This window comes from Abrus precatorius, unplaced genomic scaffold (assembly GCF_003935025.1).
Source record: "Abrus precatorius isolate BTA unplaced genomic scaffold, Abrus_2018 Scaffold6, whole genome shotgun sequence".
NCBI lineage: Eukaryota > Viridiplantae > Streptophyta > Magnoliopsida > Fabales > Fabaceae > Abrus > Abrus precatorius.
In genome coordinates this window covers 780953-808936 of record NW_020874406.1, presented here as the reverse complement: position 1 = coordinate 808936, position 27984 = coordinate 780953, and the positions used below count along the sequence as shown (strand labels likewise).

General features: G+C 29.5%; 4 protein-coding genes across 4 annotated transcripts; 2 read left to right on the top strand and 2 right to left on the bottom strand.

Moving 5' to 3' along the window:
• Positions 1-1642: 1642 nt before the first annotated feature.
• LOC113869235 (leucine-rich repeat protein 2-like) lies at positions 1643-3645 on the top strand. The gene is made up of 7 exons (XM_027505465.1): positions 1643-1763; positions 1920-2052; positions 2140-2211; positions 2380-2523; positions 2633-2704; positions 2850-2921; positions 3526-3645. Exons 1-7 carry the CDS (start codon positions 1685-1687, stop codon positions 3590-3592), a joined length of 639 nt encoding a protein of 212 aa, XP_027361266.1. The 5' UTR covers positions 1643-1684; the 3' UTR covers positions 3593-3645.
• A 919-nt stretch (positions 3646-4564) lies between these two features.
• LOC113869603 (probable polyamine transporter At3g19553) lies at positions 4565-7303 on the bottom strand. Its single transcript, XM_027506022.1, has 2 exons — positions 6052-7303; positions 4565-5408 (listed from the first exon to the last, which is right to left on the bottom strand). The coding sequence occupies exons 1-2, from the start codon at positions 7062-7064 to the stop codon at positions 4877-4879; spliced, it is 1545 nt and encodes a 514-aa protein (XP_027361823.1). The 5' UTR covers positions 7065-7303; the 3' UTR covers positions 4565-4876.
• A 1594-nt stretch (positions 7304-8897) lies between these two features.
• Positions 8898-9849, bottom strand: LOC113869857 (histone deacetylase 6). Its single transcript, XM_027506357.1, has 3 exons — positions 9733-9849; positions 9390-9661; positions 8898-9320 (listed from the first exon to the last, which is right to left on the bottom strand). Exons 1-3 carry the CDS (start codon positions 9754-9756, stop codon positions 9185-9187), a joined length of 432 nt encoding a protein of 143 aa, XP_027362158.1. The 5' UTR covers positions 9757-9849; the 3' UTR covers positions 8898-9184.
• Positions 9850-22881: 13032 nt separating this feature from the next.
• On the top strand, positions 22882-24130 carry LOC113869858 (40S ribosomal protein S29). The gene is made up of 3 exons (XM_027506358.1): positions 22882-23089; positions 23688-23787; positions 23887-24130. The coding sequence occupies exons 1-3, from the start codon at positions 23028-23030 to the stop codon at positions 23893-23895; spliced, it is 171 nt and encodes a 56-aa protein (XP_027362159.1). The 5' UTR covers positions 22882-23027; the 3' UTR covers positions 23896-24130.
• The last annotated feature ends 3854 nt before the right edge of the window (positions 24131-27984 follow it).

The window sequence follows — 27984 nt, the reverse complement described above, 5'->3', positions numbered from 1 at the left end:
AATATGTTGGACCATCCCAAATTGCCACATCACACGATCAAGACTACTCACAAATTTAAAAACATATAAATGACACAACTGATATCTAGATATTCATACCTTCAATGGATATGGCAGACAATGAATTCATTAACTCCATACTATACGATTGTCATACAATCTGCATATTCAATAAGAAAACTTGTCAATTATAGAATTCTAACAAATCAAGTTAAAGTTAGATAAGGAAGTATTTCTATAGGAACCCCCTCCATGCTAGTAGGTATGAAGTGAGTCCTTCTTATCTTCAAAATTGAGTGGTTATACCTATCCCAAATATGCTTTGATACATGAATAAACTGATACTAGAATAATGAAACATCTTCAAGGTTAGGATTTAAGACACTGTTATGCAAAGAAGAGGATGTCATCTTAAACAAATTATGACAAATTAATCTACCAATTGTTTACGTATATTATTTTATTTTCTTAATCTACTAACAATTAAATATTAATTATAAATTATATATTAATATCAGTTTATTATTAATTTTTTATTTTTTAATCTACTAACAATTAACTATTAATTCTAAATTTTATATTAATATAAATTTTTTATTATTAATTTATTTATTAATAAACAAGGGGAAAAACATATATATTTATTTTATAATTCTAATTTCATATTTACAATAAATAAATTTTATTTGATGGTATTTTAGAACAATACATATTTTATCACACTAAATTTATTATTCTAATTAATCTAATATTATCAAATTATGATAACTAATTTTACTTTCAAACTTCACCATTCTTATTTACTAACTATTTAATTCTTGAATTTATTATTTTTTAAATTATGTAATGATGGTGTAATTTTTTATTATTATATTAATTATTTATTCTAGTAATTTGATATTTATTTTATCAAATTATAATTATTATTTTGTTTTTAAAATTTTACATTTCTTATTATTTAAAAAATTCTGTTATTTTTAATGATTAATTTAAAAAAAAACCTATTTACTCTTTTTCAAAAACAATTATTATTTCTATTATATCTAATATTTATTATTGTACAAATATTATTTTATTTTATTTTATCTACTAACAATAACCTATTTATTATTTCTACTATACTTAATATTAATTATATTTCAATTATATATTATTTATAGTAACAAATAAATAATTCATACATTCAAAAAGATTTTTATAGTGATGAGCCATACCTCATTGACAAATCACTTGACCAACACTTTTATGTTTTGAATATTATTATATGTGTTAAGTTTATTATAGAATATGTGGGTAAAATATAAAATGAAAAAAAAATATTTTAGATAAAAAAAAAATTCTAAATCAATAAAAAATTGTATACATCTTTTAAACAATTTTCACGAAATACTTTGATAAAAAGTTTACGGGTCTTTGATCAAACAGGCTGAAAACTAAAAATGGTTGGAAAATAGGCATAATATTTTAAACACATCTCATCTCACATGGGCTCCACCTCCACAATTTCAATGGTTGACTTGACATTTGATTTTTGTAAATATCTCAGTAGCAGGGTCGCTCCCTTATTTTGACTTTGATTTTGACTTGGCCCTCTTCTTCTTTTCATTTCAGTTTTCTCTCTTCTTGTGGTTATTTTCTCTCTTCTTTTCTCTTCTTCCAAGTTTCTCATTCACGCGAAGGAACAATGTCTTGTTTCATTTTCCTATCTCTCCTGTTTCTCCTTCTTCAATCTCCTTTCTTATCTCTTTCAACCAACTCCGAAGGTATGTGAACGTTCTCAACTTCTTTCTTACCTCTGGATAACAAGTATATGGTTAATGGATATTGAAAATACAATATATGCTTCAAAACCTACCAATTTCCTTTTCCCTGTAAAACTGGGTATATTGGTTAGAATTGATGTGGCTTTTACTTTGTAGGAAATGCTCTGCATGCTTTGAGAAGCAAGCTTTCTGATCCCAACAACGTGCTGCAGAGCTGGGACCCAACTCTCGTTAATTCCTGTACTTGGTTCCATGTTACCTGCGACTCCAACAATCATGTCATTCGCTTGTAACACTCCCCTGCTTCAATCTTTTCTTTTTCATCATAGTTACTGGGTTTAGGATATTAATCACTCGTTTATCCTTTCAATTTCAGAGACTTGGGCAATTCTAACATTTCTGGAACCTTGGGCCCCGAGCTTGGCCAGCTACCCCACCTCCAATACCTGTATGTATGCTCTTCCCTTACCTATTTTAAAAACGTGTGCTATTTTTTGTGAAGCCGTGCCTGTAGTATCCTACTGTTACTGGCAACAACACAACTTCTATTTGTGGCTCTTTGGTCATTTTCCAAAATGAAAGGTGAAGTGAGTGATTATGAAATTCTTCGTTGCAGGGAGCTCTATAGGAATAACATAAGTGGGAAGATTCCTAAGGAACTTGGTAATTTGAAGAACCTTATTAGTATGGATTTGTATGATAACAAATTCGAAGGGAAAATTCCCAAGTCATTTGGCAAGTTGAAGTCACTTAAATTGCTGTAAGCATGTTTATGTTGTATTGCCAAAAACTTAAACGCCATTTCATGAACCCAATGATGTGTGTGAATTGTGTTCCATTTCGCTCATCCTTTTTCTTTGATGATATAGACGGCTGAACAACAACAAGCTCACAGGATCAATCCCAAGAGAACTCACTCATCTTAAAAATCTCAAGATCTTGTAATATTCTGTCTTTTATGTTTTATGTATCTTTCTTTTCATCCTGGGGGAGGGTCTGGAATGAAGAAAATCTGAGTTCAACTTCATTCTTTTTTTGTTCCCTGATAATTGACTTATAAGCTAATTTGAAACCCCCATTATGCAGTGATGTTTCTAATAATGACCTCTGTGGAACAATACCAGTAGATGGCAACTTCGAATCTTTCCCAGCAGAAAGGTATGGTAATATAACTATGTTGAACCTGCAATACAGTTTCTTGTAAAACATGTCACAATCTCAACATAAGTGCCTTCGCCTAGTGTTTCTGCATCCCTGTCAAGAACTTGTACCTTCTTAAGCATCTTAGTAAGTGTAATTTGTCTTAACGGACTTGTGTAAGATGCATGGAAATCTTGTCCACTCCACCATTTCAGTGCCTTGCTTATTTCTCGAAAAATATCAGATAAACCATATTTGACATGCATTAGTTAATAGTTGATTCATATTAAAATCTTTAAAGATGAAATACACTAATATATATGCGAGGAAAGTGCTCATTGATATTTATTCAGTTTTCATAAAAGATTGTTAAATTTCTCTATCTTAAAACAACTGTTCTCTCTTAGTCTTGTAAATTTCTTTCTTTCTCTCTACTCATGCATTAGTTCCTCTCTTCATTGGTTAAAAGATGCTTGTAACATTTTTTCGCAAAAAGTCGCTCATACAAAATAGCATTGCAGTTTGCAAAGTATCTTGCTTTTAAGTTCTAACACAAACTTGAATTGGTGGCATTTACACTATGACACAAAATCTTGACACTTTTCTCCCTTCCGTGTTTCAGTTTTGAGAATAACAAATTCAGCGGCCCAGAACTGAAAGGACTGGTTCCTTATGATTTTGGATGCTGAAGCGAAGTAGAATACGCCGTCCCCTCCTCAGACTGCAAAGATGTGGCCTTCATTACAGTATAAAAAACGTGTTGTTGCCAAAAAAATTAGTCTAAACGTGTACGGCCATTTATATCTAATGAATAAAATGAACTTATCATCTGCCTCATTTTGCAGGCAGCATAACAGAGTTTCTGACAGGGACAATGTTCAGTAAACATGTCGCATAGCCCAAAAACAAGCGTGTTATACGTACATAAAGTACAATGCTTTAGTAGTTTATCTCCAATCCATCAAGTTACCTTGTAACAAAAGAAAACCCAATTCAGTGTACAAAGGAGTAACATGGTCGATACCTTAGAACATGCTTGTTATACATACACACAAGTACAAGTTTTAATTGTTTATTTCTGATCCCTCAAGTTACATGTAACAAAAGAAAACCCTATTCAGTTTTTTTCTAAACAGGATTGCTATACAAAACAAAACTACTACGAATTACGTGGCAGTTCTAAAAACGTGCGGGAATTTCAGTTAGCAAAGGAATAACACCTCGAAATAGTCATCTATGGTTCATCGGCTCATATTCGTTCCTACATAATTTCGTTATTTCCGTTGTCTAAAATGTAAAATTTTACTTAAATAGCTCTTGAATAAAGCAATATTAAACGTGTAGGTGGTTCCGCCAAAAACATATTTTCTAAGCTTCTGGAGAGCCTTAAATTGTAAAATTTAGCAGGTTTGTGAAGTGTTTATTATTCTCATTACTTCAAGCTGAAAGGTAGTGTGAATACTTCAACTAAATATAAAGACTGAACAGTTAAAACGTTAATTAATTTTTGTTAAATTGTTTTGATATTATATATTAATTTTTAAAAAAAAGGAAAAATGAAAAACCGCAACGACAGAAAGTAGAACACCTTTTGGCACACCAGCGCCGTCAAGGGTAAGAGGCAAAAAAGAAAGCACGACAGATGGAAGCATGATAGTGGGCTTAACAAAGATGTAAAATTTGGACCCATACTAATGTAGCAAAATGAGTCAGGTTAACCGAGTTGATAATAATTGATGTTAAAGATAAAGGTACAACACAAACAAGATTTGATTATGCCCCATTCAGCTATCCCCCAGCTCAACCTCCGAACTTTAAATATTTGTTTTTCTCCATGTATTGGAATTTATTGGCTCTAGACTAGCACAAAGCCACGCCCCATTTCTTTCTCCCTTAGCAATGTGCAAGACGACCAAATATGTCTCATGCTTATGTGAATTGTTGCCAAAATTTATGTCAAGACAAGATGCTGCTCAGCTTGGTTTAGAATCACTTTGCATTAAAGACAATTCTTCTTCTGCACTAGCAAATGGCGAGCTCACAAGAAGTTCAACATCCTTGTTTTCTTGGTCAACCAATTCCGAAACAACTGAATGGCATTGCTGCCACCCACTGGAATGCAAGGAAGGTGGCTCTGCTTCAAATAGTATCCAATTCTTATTTTTGGCTTGAACCAAGATCGGGTACAAGATAAAGCCCACGAGAATTACTGCTCCACTCACAAAGAATGTTCTCAAAGAAGCCAAGCACATTACAAGAATAAGCAATGAAGTAGGAGGCAAACAAAACATGGTCACCCAAAATGTTTGCAATGGAACTCTGAAAGGTCTATGAAGATTGGGCTGCTTCAGCCTCAAAGTTATAAAAGCTGCAAATTCAAGAAGCATTCCTATAGCATATAAGAAATTGAGGAACTCTATGATTTGCTGAAAGCTCATCCATGACAAGAAGACAACTCCAGTGGCAGAGAACAAAATGCTAACAGTGGGTGTTCCATACTTAGACCTATAAGATATACAGGACCACATAAATGTTAGATCATTGAAATTTTTTCACAATTGATGTTAATATTGAAAAATTTCATCTATCTCTCAGTTAAGTGTATATTTAGATGGGATTATTTTGAGAGAAGAAAAAAGTATTTTGAGGATAAAAGCTGATCTTTAAAATTCTTGCATGTTTGATGACATTATCAAAGTGATAAAAAAAAATTCTACAGAAAAGCATTCTTTACTATATGCAAAAGCTTGGAACGTACTGTAAAAAGTTGTCAATTTCTTTAATTAACTCTTCTTTTTCACATTTTATCCACCAATTGATTATTTAAGATACAAAACCCACAAAGTTGTATAAAACTAACTCCATACCCCCCCCCCCCCCCTTTTTATGTAATTCTACTGTTAGAATAACCGATTGTTTAAACAATGTAAACGAAACAAATTATCCTAAAATCAATTCTCACCTCACATGTCCAAACACAATTTATTCCTCTAATTGATTATACAAGTAATGTATTATAAATATAGTTGACTATTAAAATAACACTTTTTCACAGTTAATTAATTCAAAACCATTAAAGAGAAAGAAATAGGCCGATAAAGTTGGTGTACTACTAGTAAGAGAAGGCATGAGATGGAAAATTGCTGACCTTGAAGCAAATACAGCCGGAAGCATTCCCATCTTGCTCATCCCTTGAAGCTGAAAAGCATCACTGCTCATTTCTGCTTCAAACAAGCCGAGATTAGACATAGCAGCAGCCGCTTGAATCCAGAGTTTCAGCCAAAAGCCACCGATGAACATCCCCACTTGGGCAAAATAACCATCTGCCCAATCACTTGGCGCAGATCTCAAAGCACCTGTTCCCGCAAGAAGTGGAATCAAATACGAGGTCATCACCAAAACTAGTCCTCCAACAAGTGCTTTTGGGAACGTTTTGCTGGGACTTTCAACCTCTCCTGCAAGGGTACTTGCCTTATCCCAATAATTTAAATTCCAAAACATACAATTGAAGTATCCTCGCCAATCCACCTTGCTAAAATCTACAACAAGCCACCGCCTGGGCCTAATTTCTGGAATGGAAAGAATGCCCATTATGATAAATGGAGAAAGTGAGAAAACGGCAAGCAGAACAGCAGAAAATCCTACAATGTGGAGGCCACGGTAATTCAAGTAAGTTAGTGAGAAGGTGATCCCCAAAAGTGCAGGAATTCTAGCAATGATTCGGTCAAAGATTGGCAAGGAATGCTTCAAGTAATCGAGGAACAGAACCGGGTAAAGTGCATTGTCCATAACCCCACTGAACCACTTCCAAAAGCCTTCCTGAAACCCCCAAAAGGGTCCAAAAGCTGAGGAAATCCAAATAACATATCCACCGTTGTGAGGAAAGCTGGTGGCAAGTTCAGCCGTAACCAGAGCTTCTGGTATACTCCATATTAGTGGAAAGATGAAGAATCCAAGCAAGGATAAAAGAGGACCACCACCAGCTCTCACTGAATCCTCCACTCCGAAAGGACCCCCAGAAACTTCATAGAAGATTAGAGCTATGAGAGGCAATAATGTTAATTTTGGATTGGATTTGTTGCCCTCTTCACCCATCAACAGAGAGGTGAAAAATTTGTTCAAGTTAAAAACTTTTAGACCCTTTAGCTCATACAGACACATCAATAGCACACTGTCTCTGGGTTTATTCAAAGCCTATCCGTATCCTTCTCTTAACATAACATGGGAATGGGATGGTATCGGTATTGCTCTCAGATTAAACCTTTCAGCGGAGATCCATGCCAACTCAACTGAGATCTGTTCTTGTTGCTGTTCTCAAACTTCATCCAACTTGACCTCCTTTCTTTCTTTTGCTTTTCATTCTATTCTATTCTTTTCCATCACAACATGCTCAAGGCGACGCCGGTTCCACCGTTCATGAGAGAGAGATAATATTCATTTCATGTGAGTTGACTGAGAAAAGGACCTGTCCGCTGTCACGCTAGATTTACTTTTTACTTTTTAACGTCGAAGATAAATCGCAAAAAATAAATAATATTTTTTATTAAAAATTAGAGTATTTAGTATTATTAATATTAAATTTAGTGATATTATATAATTTTTAATAAAAAATTATTATATATAATATTTTGAATATATGTTAAAAAAAGATTCTAGTTTTAGTTTTGCTGATTATTGCCTCAAGACAGTGGTTAAAAAATAATTAAGACTATAATCAAAATATATTAATAATATTAAATTTTATATTTTGAATAATTTTTGTTTAAGATTCATTAAAAGGTAATAGTTTATAAAACTGTTTTAGTTTGGATTTTGATTTGGAAACTAAATCAAATGAAGAGCATGATACCATTATTCTTTATTTGGTACTACAGATAAAAAAAAATGGGCAGAAAAACAAAAAATTATATACCATTTAATATTAGAGTAAATTGAAAGAAAAAAAGTTCATTTTTACTTTAAATTTGTTTAGTTAGATAAATAAAAGTTAAGAGAAATAAATTAATTCTTCAAATTTTAAAAACACGTGGCAAAAAAAAAAATCACTCGAAGGTTTTCTTTTTAAAAGATAGTCTCCCATTTGTTGTTTTCTTGATTGGACAAAAAATATTGTTTCAATTGTCACTTGCTCTGGTCTTCTAAACATGAAGTGTCTAAAAGAATTTTTATATTTTTACATCTTATTTTTCCTTATATTTCTGCTCCATCTCTTTTCTCTTCTTTTATTTTTTATTTTATAGATTTTATATCTTTTCACTTTTCTCTTTTTATCCCTCTTTTCAAAATAGTCTGGTGATCTGTTGGTGTACTCGCCGCTTATAACGAATACTATGTTGCAGTAAAACCAAATGCAAATTAGCCAAAGGGAATGGTTATCATCATATTTAGTGTGGAAATACAAGAGCCGTTTATCATGTTTAGTGGAAGTGAATTGTTTGCCTGCAAAGCTAAGTAGCCTTACATTAATCAAGAAACCCATATCTAATAAATAATGATTCGAGATTTTTTAAAGCTTCGTGGCACAAATTTTACAAGAATACTAGTTTATTTGCTGAAAAACAATTGAGATTTATTAACTCTACAATTTCACCTATGTACCCTTCAAGCTCCAAATTCAGATGGCTAAAGTATATTCAATTTTGATAAACAAGTGAAAACAGTCATCACAAGCTTATCACTCGAAACATTTTGCCTAGAAACAAAGGAAACAGAACTGGACTAACAAGCTAAATCCCATACAAGACGACCAGAACCAGTGCTCAACTAGAAAAAACTTAAGCACATATAAGTGATGATAACTACCAAAAACAGAGTTAATTAAGGATCAGAAGACAAGCAAGGAAGCATAACACAACTTAATTTTACAAATCCTATTGAATGTTAGACAAAACCTCTATGGACTACTATAAGACCGCAATACATCTGTAATTTAACAAAGCAGCATAGGAATCTCAGTGGCACTTGTGGTTATCAGATCAGCAAACACAAAAGGGAAGCAAAAGGAAGCAACGGGATTGATTAAGTTAAAATTTCCAATTGTTTAGATTTAATTACAATTCCTGAATTCGAGTGAATCAAACCCGATCAAAAAATAACTTCTGGAATTCTCCAGTGAAATCAGATGTCAAATAAAGTATCTTAGGAGATAGTAGTTCAAATACGCTAAAAACTAGACTTTTAGTTCAAAAGTAGAAATAAAAACATCCAAAGTCATAGATTGGGCCTAAAACTACAATATAAGCAAACAGGCGATGGATTAGCGGAAACTGCTCCATGAAAATTCAAGCTTGAGTTGCTGGGAGTGGAGGAGGCACACCGAATTTCAATATATAAGCGAGTTGATGAACTGGACGCAGTTGGGGAATTAGTTGAGCATCCAAATAAGCGTCACAGGAGAAACACCAGACGGAGAGATCACTGATTGAGAAAGTGAAGAAATAAGTAAAAATAGGGTAAAGATTGGGAAAGAATGGGATTAGGGAATACCTAAAACTGAGGGCGATGCAATGATTTGTGTCCCGAAAGTGTTGGAGCATGTGCTTGTTCACAAAACGGCTACACAAGACTTGCTTACACGACAGACACACCCAGTTCTCAGTGGGGTGTTGGCATCTCTGGCAGGGGGTTTCAGGGGTTGGAATGTGGCTAAGATCGCCAGACAATGATGCCAGGTGACCGCATGAGCTTCTAGCTTCCACCCAACCCGATTCCGATCCATACATTAAGTCGTAATCTTCTTCGGACAAACCTAAACCTTGCTGATCACGGAACACGTCGTTCAATCAAATATCAGAATAACAAATAAATTTGATGGGTTTTCAGTGAATACCTGCGGAGAAGAAGAGGAAGCCATCAAATTCTGTACAGTAGTCGCCCTTTTCGATCCAAACCAGATGCGCCGTTCGGGCAGTGAAATAGTCTTTCCCTATTCCAACACCTTTTTCTAGCTGCTTCATCTGCTTCCCCATATTTGAGGGCTACCAGATGCCGCTGCCTGGACTAATATTTTTATTATAATTTATTTTTTATTATAAGAAAGTTTTTTATATTTCTTTTAATACAAAAAGTCTTTTTAAAGGAGGGTTAACTTTTTTTTTCTTCTTTTATTATCGCTGATTTTTTACTTAAATCTCTTAACCATGTTTATCTAGTTTTTAAATATTGAAATATAACTTAATTTCATTAGTACTAAGGTTTTGAATTTAAATTTAAAAAATAAAAATAAAAGATACAGTTGTGTCATGATCGGTAATGATTAATCAAAACTTTTAAATTTTAAATTATTCTCAATTTTTTAAAGCTTAAAAATTTTTCATGGTTTCAACGATCAGAAGTTTTTGAAGGAGGAGCAGAATGAATAATTTAAGAATTATTTCTATTTTTGTTATTATTTAACCCTATATTATGTCTTAATCTTTTGTAGAATTGTCAAAATAGGTTAAAGTCTTGAATCTTACTCTATTTAGCCTCTTATATAGTCTTATTTTTTTAAAGTCCCGTAGTTAGTGAATTTATTTTAACCCTAAGCTTCAATATAAAGAAAATAATAGTTAGGGTTAGGATTAAGAGTGAGTTAGCTCACTTATTTTAAAAAGTAATTAATAATTATATTATTTATTTATAATATTTATTACATTATTTTATTTTAAAAAATTAAAATATATATTTTAAATATAAAATTTTTAAAAAAGTACAAAAAATACTTAATTTAATATATTAAAATTTTTATCATAAAAATAATATTAAATATAATTATATTATAAAATTAAATTAAATTTAGCTTCTTTATTTATTTAATTTTTTTAATTAAATTTAATATGGTACATTAATAATTTATGATTTTAATTAAGAATTAATAATAAATACTTTTAACTAAATAATATAATAATATTTTATTAAATACTATTTAATAATTATTTTAATTCGGTCAGACTGGTGTATAGTGCAAAATCAGAAAGCAAACCAAAAAGTGTTGGAGAGCTAAATCAATGAGATTTTTTTCATTATCATTTTCAGTCAATAATATTTTATTTTAATATCTTGATATTTTTTTACATTTTATTTTGACATATAATGGATACATATTCTCTAACTACTAGACGCTTATTTCGCGCACAGACATGTATGAAATATTTTTTAAATTCAATAAAAATTATAAAAAATAAATATTATCTCAATTGTTATCTATTTAAATCTATTGAATAAGAAACATATAGATTAAGAATTTATAATATAAAAAAATTTATCGTTAATATTCACATAATATTTATAAAATTATATAAAAATTATACAATAATTTAACAATTATCAATAATATAGATAAAAATTAAAGAAATATATAAATTAATTTAATAATAAATAATTATATTTTTATAAATATTGTTTAATAACAACAGTCATTATAAATATTTATATTATATAAATTTTATTTATTTTTATCTGTTTTTAAATAATTTTATTGGCCTACAAGTTTATAATAGATAATATTATATAAAATAAATATTTTTAATAGATACTCTACTAATTATTGCAATTCATATCAAATTTTTTTAAGTTTAGATTTTCTAAGGGCTTAAATATGTTATTGGTTCCTATGTATGTAAGTCGTTTTGTGATAAGTTTCTATAAATTTTTTTATTAAAATGTAGTTCCTGAAAAGTTAAAAATTTAGAATTTAATTTGTTAATCTCCTCTCTGTTAAGTGCTAAGCTGATGTGACATGTCATGTCATTTATTTTTTTCTTTTTTATTTAAAATTAAAATTTATAAATAAGTCCCTAAACTTATTTTATATAATTGTATAAAAGTCCTTTCTTCTTCCTTACTCTTACCTCTTTTCTCACCCCTTCTTCTTTCTCACACTCTTATCCACACCACCCCTCTCTCCCACCCATTCTTATTCCTCCATCCGCACCACCCATTTCCTCCACCCCTTCCCCACATCCTTCTCTCTCAAACATCCACACTCCTATCTCCCTCTAACACCCACACTCATTCCTCACATCCACACTACATTTCTCCCTTCCTCACATCCCTTTCTCTCCAATACCCACACTCCTACCACCATCTGCACCACCCCTTCCCTTTCTCCTATCTGTATCATCCCCACCCCTTCCCCACCACCCTTTTCCCATATCCTTCTCCCTCTAACGCCCATACTCCTATCTCTTTCCAACACCCACACCATTCCTCATATCTACATTATCCTTCTCCCTTCCCCACATCCCTTTCTCTTTAACATCCACACCACCCTTCTCCCTTCCTCACATCCCTTTCTTTCCAACACTCATACTCTTACCACCATCCGCACCATCTCCTCCCTTACCCCAAACAAAATTTGACACATTGAACTTCTCCGCCAGCTCAACAACATCCACAACCGTCTTCCTCACATCTGCCATGTCACCATCATTCTCGTGGCAAGTTGAGAATTTCTGGGGTTAAAACAATGATGTAATGGAGGAATCGGGGGAGAGTTGAATGATGGAACCATAGCGAATAGAGAGAGCATGGAAGCTTTGGTGAGACAAGTGGAAGATGAGGTGAAAATGACAAAGGGAAGGGAGAAGGGGTGCTGGAAGGGGGTTGTGAGGGAGGGGGAGGGGGAGGGGAATGGAGGAACTGCGGAGAAAAAGGAAAGAAAGTTATAGGAACTTTTGTGCAGTTATGTAAAATATGTTTAGTGACTTATTTGTAAATATTAATTTTAAATAAAAAATAATAAATAATAAATGACATGGCATGCCCATAGGCTGTGAGTAGGCCTCGAGATGGCCACGTGGCACCATATGGAGTGTTAAGTTGGCTCTCCGTCAGCCAGCTCAGCACTTAACAGAAAATGAGTTAACGGCAGGGACTAAATTCTAAACTTTTAAGTTTTCAGGGACTACATCTTAACAAAAAAAATTATAGGGACTTATCACAAAACGACCTATAGTTATAGGGACTAATAACATATTTAAGCCTTCTCTAGAAATAGATAAATTTTTGTGTCCCATAAAGCCCTGACCCTAACTCTAACCCTAAAGGCTTTTTTGCCCATGGGGCTTTTAATTTGTTGGGCTTTTTGACCCTAACCCACATGAACTAGGACTAGGGTTGGGTCAAATAATCTTTTGTATACATTATGTGTAAATTCTGGCTAATAATCAAAGAAGATGCATGCATATTTGCAAGTGTTGAAACTTGGATGTGGAAACTCACATATGTGTGAAGAGTTGCATATTGACCTTTCATCTATTGCAGTTCATAAGATGCAAAAAGGGTTAATTTCCTCAGGATTCAAAGGTCAGCTTGCAAGTTTATAGTAACTGCTAGACATACCATGTGTGATTTGTTATATTTATGTTTTTTATTTGCTTATTTGTTATGTATTATTTTTTTTTTCTACATGTTTTCATTTATATTATTAGACATAAAAGTGTTACAAATTGATATGTTGAGTTTTCTTTCGAGGATGAAGGTTTTTGGTTATTGAGAAAGGAACTATAGTAAATTAAATGATTTTTCCTTTGACCTATAATGGAATTTTGGGTTAAAATTCTAAACTGATGATTATGGTTTCTAGATAAACGGTTAAGTATTTGAAGTTTATGAGTTACATGTGAATATATTATCTTAATTTTGAAGGATGTACTATTCTTGGATAGTGATGACTCATAGAATTCAAAACTTGAAACTATATTTGGTCATAATCACGTTGAAAGGTGTTAACATAGTTCTAAAAGTATATGGCATATTTATCTGAATAACTTTATACAAGGTTCCACTTTTTTTACACTTCAAGTTCACTGAGTTCGATCTTTTGCTTTAAGGAAAGCTTTCTGTTACTCTAGTCATGTGTAGAATGATAGTTCAAGACATATTAGTGAATCTAGTTGATTCTAATATTTATTTAAGCTATAATTTAAAATAGCAATGTATAGATTAATTTATTATTCACATGTTATTAATTCAAACATGTAAATTTTCCTTGTACTTTTACAATAAAATAAGATAAACAAATTTAAAATCAAATTTCAAACCATAGATTCAATTATAAATTCTCTTATATTTTAATTTTAATTTATTTATTATAATACATGCAATGATTTATAATAGCAATGAATATACTATTATATTATTCATATATTATAAAATTATAAGAGTGTGAGTTTAGTTACATTATCTACTATCTTATGCATAAGAATAATCTTACATTTTATTTTAAGAAATTAAATATTTTTAGATTTTTATTTAATTTTTAAAAAAATTCACATAATAATTAAAATAGTAATATATAGACTACTTTATTATTTACATGTTAAAAAGTCATATGCATAAAAAAGATTCTCAATTTTATGATAAATTAATAAATAAATTTTATTTTAAAAATTAAAATTCAAATGAATAGTTTCAATTATAATTTTTTACTATTTTTTAAATAAATCAATAAATAAATAAATTTTTATTTTTTTAATTGATACAATAATTTAGAATAAACATGTATATATTACTCTATAATTTATATGTTATAAAATTGTAAGGATAGTAATAACTACATTATTTAGTATCATGTACAAGTTAATTATCTTAAATTTTATTTTATTTCAAAACTCAAAATATTTTCTTACTTTTTCCTATAAAAATAATTAAAAAAATAATTTTTAAATTTATATAACAATTAAAGATAGTGATATATAAATTATTCTCTTGTTTATAAATTATACAATCATAAAATTAAAAATCTAATCTTATTTTTAGATAAAACTAAAATTACAAACTAAAAAATATATCTTTCTTTCAATTATTTAGCATCCTCAAATAGTTTATTTTCATTTTCATAAACCTTTCAAAACATGTTATTTTTTCAAAATTACATAGCTTTTTTTTTTTCATTGCACTTAAGGATACATAAGAGCGAGGATAAAAAATCTTCGGACCCAATTATTTAAAATCCTATTTCCCCCTTCTATTTTAAAAAAATCAAATAAAACATCAAATTTAAGAATGAAACTTCAATTTTTGCACAATTTTGGACAATCGCATTTTTATGAACGTTGGGTTCCTACATAATTAGACTTCCAAACTCAAATTTGGTTAAACAAACCATTTTTCAAAGTTTTTCAGGGTTCTTTTAAAAAGTTTTACAGTGACTCCTGCAATCTCTATTTCTTTTCATATTTAATTCATCATTTTCATTTTCTCTTTATCGTAGTCGTATTGTGACACTCTACAATTTCAGAATATAACATCCATTAATTGGAAGTTAGATGTTAAGATTGCACAACTATTGTGCAAAAATATCTCAAAAAAAATATTCTAATTGACTATATTATTTGTACTATCACTATTTTCTATGATTGTTAAGGCCTCATCTGGATTAGGTGGAATGTCAACAAGAGGTTGATCTTGATCAAGAAGCAAGATTGAGTTTTGCCTCTTCCGTAAGCCTAAAATATCTTCATAAAATGTTGATCTTTATATTTGTTGTAAATTTCATGAAAAATATATATATAAACATTGTAGCGTCCTAAATTACTAAACTCTAATATTATCCTTTATAAGATAGTAGTTCAGAAAATACCAAAATTTGTTAATATTTTTTTTCCACACAGTTTACAAGTATTAGTTCTCTTTCTCTGAGAGAGAGTTAACATGCATACAAGTTTCTCATCTCATCATTCCATAATTCAATTTCAATAGTATAGTGATATAAGATCAACACAACTCAACATCTGGAAATGCCTCAATAGATTAAGCATAAGTTTGCAAAAACGTTAAATACTTAAATCAAATAGAACGATCAACATAATCCGAATACAACAAAACATAACATAACATAACATAACATAAATAGACGAACTTCTTAAGAGCAGTTACCCTACGACTTAAGTAAATAAGCAGACATCAATCATAAGGCGAGTAATCCTCAATGGGATCAGACTTCTCAGAAGATGTTGGGGAAGCAGAGCTAAAGGAAGTAGTCGTGCCATGACCACCACCATTCTCCTCCATCGTTCCAGCTGTGCGAGGAGGTGAACGAGTAGCAGTAGGTGGGACTAAGGTAGATGGGTATGCAAGGTGCATGTAAAATGGCATGGTAGTATACCTAATGGAGGATTTCACCACATAGACATCCCTCTCCATTGGCACAGGTAGAGAAGTAGGAGTCATAAAGGGAAATGGCACAGATGCGGGAGCTGGCCTAGCAATAGGAGTACAGGAGTCAATATACATAGGTGTTGGAGAAGCGAACAAAGCAGGATAAGTTAACTGAGTGTCATCCCTTTCATTACTCTTTTTCTCCTCTACATTAATACTAGTTAGGGAAATTTCCTTATTCAAATTATCCTTTGCCACTGATTTTCTAAATTTAACCATAGGAATGTAAATAGATGGGTGGGTCCTAAATTTAAAGATTTTGAAGTTCCAAATTTCTTATTATTTAATTGAAATTTATGACTTGTCTTATAAGATTGAAATTGCAAAGTTTTATAATACAATTATTGGTTATCATTCTAACTACATTTAAGGGTGAGGCTTTAGTTTCATATATTTCTTAACTAAATTGACCTTGAACTCTTTCATTGAGTGAAAACCCATTATTATACATCTTCAAAACTTGTTCTGACTTAGTCTTTTCTTTTGGGGTCTTTTAACCAATATTCAAGACCCATAATCATCAACCTCGTTAGTATTTAATGGATTCTCATTCACTTTCATATAATCAGATTTAATTTCTTCACTATTATTCAAGGTCTCAATTCTTCTCTCTTGTTTACTCTTGGGGCAACTATCAATTTGGCCTTACTTACAATAAGAGAAATACATTAGATGCAATATTTTTACTCAATACTAAAAAATTGACCCAGAACTCTAAATGAAGGTATAAACTTCCTTCTAATATTGACTTTAATAAAAATTCTAGCAAACCTACTGTTAAATTAGATAGATGTGTAAGAGTCAATTTTAAGCATTGTTTCTAATGTTGACCTAATTTGCCCAAAAAACTTCTCATTATATAATTCTATAGGCAGGTCTAAAATTTTAACCCAATCAACTACCTTTCTAAAGAACTAATTCATGATCCTAAAAATGGTTTGCATCTTTAGATAAGAAGGTAGTGATCTACAACTAACTAAGGTCCTTCAAACAAGGTTATTTTATAATTAATTATATTTAAAAATCTAACAAGTAAGAAGTCATTATTTATATCTAACTCATAAACCTCCCCAATTATGCCCAATAAATTTTTAATTTTTTGTTCTAGATATTTTAGGCTTACATTTTCTCCTAATTGTTTAACTATCTTAATAAACTTCTAAGATTTACATTAAAATTCATAGTCATCCATAGATTTATAGCTCAACAAGATAAAGAAAGATATAATAATCCACTGTACGATTTAAATCATCATTTTCAGAAAGTAAGTTTAAATTGTCTTAAACAAAAGATATTATTTTATTATGATTAAATGTCATATCTATATTATTTAAAGTTAGAAGTCAATCTTTATATCAGTTATCCTAAAATGTGGTCATGATTTATATATAAATCTAAATAAGATTTTGTTTAATTAAGATGTAATATAAATTAATAAAGCTAAATTCTGTATTGTAATTAGGTTACTAATTTAGACTTTTTTTTAATGAAGAATTAATAGGGATTTGTATGTAAATATAAAAAAAAAAATTTAGTATTTGATTTTTTTTAATTCAATGTAATCATAATTGGTATGTAATGAAAAATTATTATGCTTAATTATGTTAGTGATTTAAATTTTTTTAATTATGATTTAATTATAATTTTATAGTAAATTTAAAAATTTTATATTTAATTATGTTAGTACTTTGAATTTTTTTTAAAATGTGGTCATGATTTGCATATAAATCTAAATAAGATTTTGTTTAATTATATTATTAAAATTAATGGAGTTAAATTATGTATTGTAATTAGTTTAGTAATTTAGACTTTTTTAATGAAGAATTAATACTAATTTGTACATAAATATAAAAAATTTTTCTAGTATTATGTTACTAATTTAATTTTTTATTTAATGTAATCATAATTAGTATGTAATAAAAAATATTATTATGCTTAATTATGTTAGTGATTTAAATGTTTTTAGTTAAGATGTAATTTAAATTTGTATATAAATTATTATTTTTTATATATAATGTTAGTTAATTTTGTTAGTTTTTTTTAATTATGATGTGATTATAATTTTATAGTCAATTTAAAAATGTTATATATAATTATGTTAACACTTTGAATTCTTTTAAATGTGGTCATGATTTGTACATAAAAATAAATAAAATTTTGTTTAATTATGTTATTACATTTAAATAATTTCAAATTTGTATTGTAATAAGGTTAGCACTTTGATATTTTTATTTAAGAAATACTAATAATTTGTATAGAATTATAAAACAAGATTTTTTATATTGATATTTGCATAAATAATATAATTATAAATTTAAATTTGTTATTATGATGTGATAATAATTTGTCTATAAACTTCTTTAACTATTATAATAAAGTTTATATATATATATATATATATATATATATATTTATTATTAATTATGTTAGAAAAATATAAACTATTAATAATGATGTTGATATTTGTAATTACATGTTTTTCTTTTTTAGTATAGATGACATCATCTTCACAACAAAGTAGGATTATTAATTCACGACATCATCATCACTTTTTCAGTTTTAGAGTATTAATGTCTTTGAACATATTTGGGATAGACGTGATCACCTGATATTGAGAGTGAGGATGAGTCAAAATATTCTTAGTGGATTAAAGGGTGTTCCTTAGGAAATTATTTTGCATTTGGAGTTAGCCAATTTTATTAAAGTGGCTAACTTATCTCTGTTTCCCTTGGATATGGGATTGATTACTACATTAGTTGAGAGATGGAGACCTAAGACGCACACCTTCCACTTGTTCCTTGGAGAGTGTATTATTACTCTTCAGGATGTTGCTATTCTGTTAAGACTAAACAGAGATGAGAGACCGATTATAGCACCCACTATAGGTGATTGGGCACAAATTATTGAAGACAACCTAGGTATCAAACCAGGTCCAGATACTTTTGTAGGAAGTTTCTTGAAGATAAGCTAGTTGGATGAGCACTTCACTCATATTGCGATGCATAATCAGAGTATAGCAAATTACTTCATTTGCTAGGGCATATATATTAAGGATCATTGAAGGGTTCATGCTTCTTGATCACTCTAGTAGTAGGGTATTTGTGAGGTACTTGTCTTTACTTGATGATTTTGAATTGACTGATCAATATAGTTGGAGTTTTGCAATTCTAAGTTATTTTTATCGAGAGCTATGCATGGCTACCAACAGTGACAATGTTGTTATTAGAGGACTTGCTGCGTTGATTGTGATGTGGGCTTGGGATATATTTCCTCATCTAGCACCTAGTAATCCCCCATACATGTCCCTATCTTCCCTATGGTGTGAGGTAAGTTGTTATTGTTTTTCTACACATAGATTATATTTAATGTTGTTCAATACTTAATATTTGTATTAAAAAATTACTTGCAAATAGTTATCATAGGCTATAAGGAAAGGGAAGAAGGATGTCTAGTACTACAAATATATATTTGATCGTCTAACAAGTGATGACGTAATACATATTTTTATACTGAAATAGTTATTTAAATTTAAATATTATTATTGCTTTATTACAGTGATTAGTATTTTTTTTTTTATTAATCATCTTTTTATGTCATGATACAGATTGTATGGGTGCCATATAGTGTGGAGTTCATTAATATGTTGCCACCTATTTATAGAGACAGTATGGACTTATAGAGGGTAGTGGTGCCACTGATATGTTTTCAAGTTTATGAGTGACACTAACCTAATCGAGCGATGCGTCAATTTGGTATGATTCAACATATACCTAGAGTCCCTTACCAACTTGACCAGCTACATGACCTTACGCTTAGAGGAAAGACTAAGAAAAATTAGTCAGCCAAATTCAGTGCTATGTTAAAAATTTGGGAGAGTAGACGACTTTGGGTGATGGCTAATGAGCCCTAATATGGTTTATTGAGTTCAAATTCTGTTGTAATAAATACTTTTGGAGATGTTCTTAATGATATTCTGACCTTATATGTATACCACGTGAACCAGATAATGTGTCAGATGTAAATTTAAGTTTTATTTATTACTTTAAAGTCTCGAATTTATTCCTTTAAAGTTTTAAATACTTTAGAATCTTATAAAATTTTCATAAAAGGAATGTGAGTTTTTTTTTTATTCAATCCTTAAATTTATAAAATAGAATAAAAGTTCTTCTATTTTTCTCTTTTGCTATAAAATTTATTTATTTTGAAATAAGAAATTGAAGACGTTACAATTCAAGCATTTCACATACAAACATGTTGGTTTAGACTCAGCTACAAAATAACTTTGAAGAATCTTCATTATGTAATATTTTAATACATTTTTCACATCTTCTTTACCATCAAATAATAAGCCAATGAATAAAGGATCTCTTTCAACCCATGAATTGACTTCTTGAAAATGTTCTTCATTCATCTCTTGATCAAGATATTCCTAATTAATATACTTATAGTGTGAAGTTACATTCCAAAAAGAAATTACAGTCTCTCCTACATTATATTTTGCAAAAATCTTTAACATTACTATTAACATAATTAATTAAAAACAACAAATTTTAAAATTATTTCACATTACTTCCTACTATTTCTTCTTGTTATATATTTAAGTTGGAATCAAACTCGCCTTCAACACCAGTAGAAGAAAAACTATCTAATAAAATTTTTCCTTCGTCATCTCCATCACTATTATTATTATAATCTAAGTCTTGATTATCTTCATTAACATTATTCCTAATTTCTTTATTGCCACAAATTCATAACTTTTAATTCTAACAAATAAATATATTAATAAAATAATTTCTAAATTTCAACTTTAAATTGATAGTAATCACAATTCATAAGATTGCCATCATTTTGCTGTGAAATTAATAAATTTAAATTTATCATTGCCACTACACGGATAAACTTTTACAAACAACAATATTCATACATAACTCAATAACATATCTACCAGCTTCTTGTTGAAATACACTTATCATGTAATTAATATATTCATTATCACATATATCTAAAGTTGTATACTATCTAATATTTTCATCAATTAAAAAACATGAAATTAACTAGAAATAACTTGATTATGATTAAGATTAAGTTTCAAATAAATTTTTCTTTTAAAGGCTTCAAAACTTATTCCTTGTTTTATCTTAATCACTTTCTTACTTCCTTTAAAACTCACTCCTTCATTTCCTTCATAGAGACCATTACAATATATAATAACGATAATTCCACTCATCCTTCATTTTTACAAATAAAAAATATTTAATATTTATTTATTTTCTAAAATAAAAATAGAAAAAAATAATCATTCACTAAATCAAATTAATTAATTAAAAATAATTTAACAATAATTAAATCCATACTTTTAAATTAAATTATAAACAAATTATAAAATAAATTAACTCAAAGGTGAAATAAAAGATGTTGGTCATTGAAATATATAGTGCAAGAGTTTGGAGCATTTACTTAAAAGTTTCACCATATTATTTGTGCATTATTGCAAAAAAGTGTTGCATGTCAACTCCCTGCAAGTTATACCATTTTTTTACAAAACTTAACTAGATTTTGACATATTTCAACATCTGAAAGTTTTGCACTGTAACTGTCTTCTAATTTTGCCAATTATATTGCAAAATTACGCAGATGCTGACACATGAAAACATTCTAGATATTTTGCATTTCTTGGTGGTGAAATATATTTTTAAAGAAAATAAAAATTCAACATTTTCACCAACTATTTTGGTGAACTTAATGTCACATTAACAAATTCACACTAAACAGGAAAATAGTTTAAAAGATAATAAATTAATAATTAATTTTTTAATTTATATTATTTAAATAAAAAAGCTAAATTATTGTTGCAGTGTCAGTAAACTTGAAAGAGTATTTTGTAGTCTTCTTAAATTAATTATTATGATTACTTTAATATCTTAAAAATTCAAAAGACATTTATCATATCTTTTTACGATGGACCACTAACCTCTATTATCTATTATACATATTTAATATAATACTAATAATAATGATTATTACACATGTAAAATGACATACAATGTCTCCTTAATCTTTAAGTCACCATATAAATTACTTAAAAAATATAAAGTTCACAATTATAAGATATAAATATTGGGTTTAATTTAATTAAAATTTTTTTAGACCCCAAGTATTTTTTTTTATTGGTATTAATCTTTTTCGATTTAAGTAGTCAATTTAATTAAATATGTACAATTATTATAATAATGAAAACATATAATAATTTAAATATAATATAATTAAAAGGAAAAAATATAACTAATTTATTTAAAAGTAAAATTTAAATTTATTAATTTAAAATGTAAGTTAAAATGCAATATCCAAAATATAAGTTTGAGAAGGAATTAGGTTGAACTATAAATTTTATTTTATTTTATATATTTAACCTTTTTATTTTTTATTAAAAAATTATAAAATTTTCAACATTATTTATTAAAATTATAATTATATTAATAATAAATATTAAAAAAATTTATTGCCATGTTCCTAAATTTAAGAAGAAATTTTATATTTTTTTAAATTAATAGTTATAATTATTTTAAAATCTTAAAAATTTAAAAATATTTATATTTTTTAAGATAGATTACTAATTTTTATTATTTATTATACATATTTAATATAATATTAATAATTATGATTATTTATATAAAACCTTATCTTAATCTTTGAAAGCACAATAGAAATTATTTTTTTTAAACTAAAAAAATTAATGGAAACTCTTAAAAAGTAAAATGGAACGGTTATTGAAGAGAAAAAAAAAAAAAAAAAAGGAAACTGTTATCGATAACATAACAGAAACCAAACACGCCCTAGCATCCCTGAAAAAACAGAAGACGCTCTAGGGTTTTTGACTGCTATATATGTTGTGATAGCGGAACTAGTCTACAGTTTTCCGCCACTGCGAGCGAAGCTAGGGTTTTGGGATTCTTCTCAATTTCTTCTGCGCAAATCGGAATCATGGGGCACTCCAATGTGTGGAACTCTCATCCCAAGAACTATGGACCTGGTTCTCGCGCCTGGTATGTAACTAACTCCTCTTCCCCAAATGCTCATTCAAGTTGACAATTGACAGAGTTGATCCTTTCTCCTCAAGTTCCTTCATGTTGCGATTCTATTTTAGGGATTTTTCTTTTCAGTCTTTTCAGTTTGAAGCCTTTCCTTTGACCCCATATGAGATCCGTCGCTGTGTATTTCTGATTACAAGTATTTTCCTCATTAATTAGATTTGAAGAAGCTTGCATACCACCTGTCCTATATTTTCTTTTGTTCTGGTTTAATAATTTTAAACAAAGTACTTTAATGATTTTATGATGAGCTCTTTTTCTTGAATCTTTCTATATCGATTGTCTTCTTTTATTTTGCTTTGTCTGAGTTTCAATCAAATAAGTCGACACAATTCCACAATGGAGGGTTACATTTGCGTATGAAACGGGAATTTGACTTGTTTTCGAAATTTTGACCGTTGCAATTTAAATGTTTTCTGGAAACATATGTTTGATTTAGTTAATGTCGGATTGCCATACTACTTTGTCATATAATTGTACATTTTATGGTTTGATTTTATTTTGACGATATTTATTGATAGTGAATGTGTTTACTGTTCTGTCCTGTCTGCAGCCGTGTGTGTGGGAACCCTCATGGATTGATCAGGAAGTACGGCCTTATGTGCTGCAGGCAGTGCTTCCGTAGCAATGCCAAGGAAATTGGCTTCATTAAGGTAAACATTTGAATATACTTTTCTGTGTAGATTTCTACTTGTTTTCAATTATTTTAGAATGGGTTTTCATACAAATGTTTTTTTCTTTTTGTGTTGCAGTATCGCTGAAGGACTAGTGTCCACCTGCCCCTCCCGGGTTTAGATTCTGGCATTAGGCGGTTGATGACGTGGGGATGATTTTCTTCGTCGAAGAACTTGAGAATATTTGTGGCATTTAGCTAAGTTAATTATCAGACCTGTCTTGTGGAACTAAGAATATTTGTTTTTTATATAATTGGTTTGAGCGATCTACATCTTTCTCTGTGATCCATTTATGATTATGCAAATCTTTTATAAATTGAATCAATCCATCGTTGTTTTTGTTGGCCTTTTGGTTTATCACTGTGTTTCATAATTAGGTCTCTGTTGGACAGTTCTTCTATGCCATCCACTGCTTTACTTTTGATTGTTAGCGTAGGCTTGCTGCTTTAACTATTTTAGAATCGAAAGTTGTTTCATATTTTTGCTATAGAAAGTGGGAAAATTTATTTTATCATTGCTAATTTGTAACTCCTTAAAATTGTTTGTCATATTGAATAATAAAAGCTTTGAATTTAATTTGACGTTTGTAATTTAATTTTCACTTTTTATACACACCATTAGAAGGGTACTTTTTTTTTTTTTTTTTTATGGAGATACCGAAGTGAAATTCCAGCGGGCGGAGAAAACTTTGAAGGCTAAGGTCCTATTCGGTATGTTTGTTAATTCTAAGTTTTGAAAATTTTAAAAACTGAAATCAGTTTTAAATTTTATAATTTTCACTTCTAAATTATTGTAGTGTTTCTTTTTTGGATTTTAATATCACAATTTAAAGTTAAAACAATGCGAATCATTTCATACTTCAATTCTAGCTTGTTTAGTAACGAGATAATAGTGGAGGTGCGGGAGCTGCGAGACAACAGACTTGTGGTGTGGGAATTAATAGTAGCAGATGGCAGTGAATTTGGTGACTTAGTGGTTTGATTGGTAGTGTCGATGATAAGGATTAGGGGTGGGTATGGATTGAATTTTCAAAAAATTAATATATATTTATTTAAAATTTAATTATATTTATTGGATTATAAATCTGATAAAAATATATTATAAATATTTTTATATCATTATTAAATTATTATATTAAAAAAATTTAAATTTTATAATAACTAATATAATATCATATTTTCACATATATATATTTTTTGGTTAAGCATTAATATTTGACTAAAAATAAAATGAGTACAAAGAGTATTCTAACTCATTTCATTTTTACAAGAATTAATAATATATATTAAAAAAATATTGGTATATATTTTAATTTATTAATAATATATATTTTTTATATTTTATTAAACTAATAAATATTTTTAATATATTCTACTTTTTGGTACCTTTTCATATTTCTGTAATTTTCTATAAACTCTTATTTTCTGATATTTAGCATCCACTTAAAGTTGAATATAGGCATCTACAAATAATTTCTTTTTATGAAAAAAAGTATATAATTATTATATTAAAGTTATAAAAATACAATAAATATATATTTTTTAATAAAATTTTATTATTATTAACTACTTATTGAAATTAACAAAACCCTTAATCTAATATTAAAGATGATAATTATTACATATGCAAAAGGGTATAAAATCTATCTATCTATCTATATATATATATAAATCTTAAATAGTCTCAATCTTTACTGTTATATATAAGTTAATAATGTCAATACGAGTCAAGTGTGTGCATGGTCGGATGTAAAGACATACAATTTTTGGGTCGGTTGGATTTGCTGGATTCATAATCCACAAGCATTTAGCATGATATACAACTGACTTTTGAATATGATCGGATTCAAAACTGTGATATCAAGAAATGCAAATACAAACTCGGTTTGGATTGAGTTACAAAAACCAAACTCAACCTCTACTACTTTATTTGATTTGGACATTCTTTGAGACTCAGATGAATATAAGTTCAGTGAAAGAAATTATATTCAGGCAAGAGTACCTGAATCAAGGGGGACAATCAAATATACTAGAGTATAAATGAGAAATTAACTCTTGACTAAGATTTTTGAGTAAATATAATCTACACACTAAACCATCAAAGTAGTGATACAACATTATTTTGCATTAACATTAACTTATGGAGTGTTTGAATAAGTATGGAAACGAAATTTTCGCATTTTATGAGAAACGTTGTGTGATAGGATGATATTTTCCAATTATTTTAGAATTGAGTTAGGATTGTAATATGAATAGGCTCCCAATGTACACATCTTTTGCTATGCTGACATATGACTTCTTTTGAAGAGAAGAAAAGTTCCAAACCTTCATCTAAGAACAATATTTGCCCAAAAAAAATGTATAATGTTATGAACTTTCGGTGTGCAATTACAACCTTTTATGAATAAAATTGAAGCCTCTATGACTCCAGAATGTTATATCAGAACATTCTGGAGCACGAAGAAATTAGACAAATAAGAAAATCAGGGCCATTCTTAGGTTCAGAAACGATTAGCAAGACCACTCCTATTAGTGGCACAGGATAGCACTGTCACTGAGTTGAGCTGTAACTGCAAGCCGAGTTGAAGTGTAGTTTCTGCCAAGTTTTGCAGGAACCAGATTCACCCTTGTCAACAAGAACCATTGAATATGTAGATGGTATGGCTAAAAATGTCAAGTCACACTCTGCATTCAACTTTATATTAAAGTTATCGTTACTTGTTATCAATATCTTGAATTATCATTTTAAAATATTAATTCTGCCAAACTGAATGCTTATATGCAGTAGTGTTTTGTGGAATAAGTTAGATTAATGAGGTATACTTTTAACATTATATATAATATACTTTGGAATGACTTACCAAACTATAATTTGAGAAGCTCAAGGAATTTTTTATGCCTCATTTTCAAAGAAATATGCTAGAGGTTGCAGAATGCAAATTGACTAACATGATTAAACTCATTATGTATTTCTTGGATGGACTAAATAGCATGAAATTGGTCACTCGCTACTACTTTTATCTATAACATTGTAATGCATGATTACTTGTCCTCAACCTTTTGACATGACCCTAAAGGTTGGTATGTCTCCAATGTTTTTGCACGCTATTGTTAATGCATTTTGGGTTTCATTGTAGGCTAAAATAGTAGTATTCTTTGTACCCAAGACATTTGAGAGATGCGATCTCATACTCTTACATTCAGTCATAAAATAATTAACAAACAAAGGATATAAAAGGAAAATAAAGAGAAAGGTTGGTGTATATTTTTATTACAGCAGGGCAATGATTACAACTTATATATAAAATAAAATAAAATGAATGACCTAAAAGGATAAGAAGGAATAATGAGAAAAAAATAGTATATTTCTGAACAATTTACAACTCATGGTTTCTAGAATGTGTGTATTGTACTATGTTGTGTTTAAACTTGGATATATTCTTCTTCCTCTATTAGTTCCTCACAAGCTGGAGGTAGGAAGATGTCAACTAACTTCAGTTTGGATAAATTGATACTAAAGAGAGAAGAGCTTTGGTGAAGATATCTGCCAGTTGATTAGAAGAGGAAACCGAGAGTAGCGGCATGAGACTAGCTTGGGATTTTTCTCTAACAAGGTGACAATCAATGTCCAAGTGCTTAGTTCGCTCATGGAATATAGGATTGGCCGCAATGTGTAAAGCACTTTGATTATCACAGTATAGGAGGGATTGTGTTGAACTAGCAATTCGCAAATCCTTGAGAAGAAAAGTGAGCCATTGTAATTCACATGTGGCGAATGCCAAAGCTCAATATTTGACTTTTGAAGAGGAATGAGAGAATATATTTTGCTTCTTCATTTTCCCTGAGACAAGAGAATTTCCAATGAAGAAACAGTATCCGTTGATGGAGCGGCGAGAGTTCACACAAGTTGCCTAATCTGCATCACTAAAATTGCGGATTTGAGTGCTACAAGTTTTGGGAAATACCAAGCCTTTTTTGGGACAACTTTTAAGGTGATGAAGGACTTTGAAAGCAGCATTGTGATGTGCCTTAGTGGGTTTGAACATGAATTGACTTAACTGTTGTGTGGTGAATGCTACATTAGACCGAGTGCTAGTGATGTAGATTAAGCGTCCAACCAACCTTTGACACAGGAGAGGATCAAGAAGGGAACTAGAGGAGTCAGCATGGTGGCGAA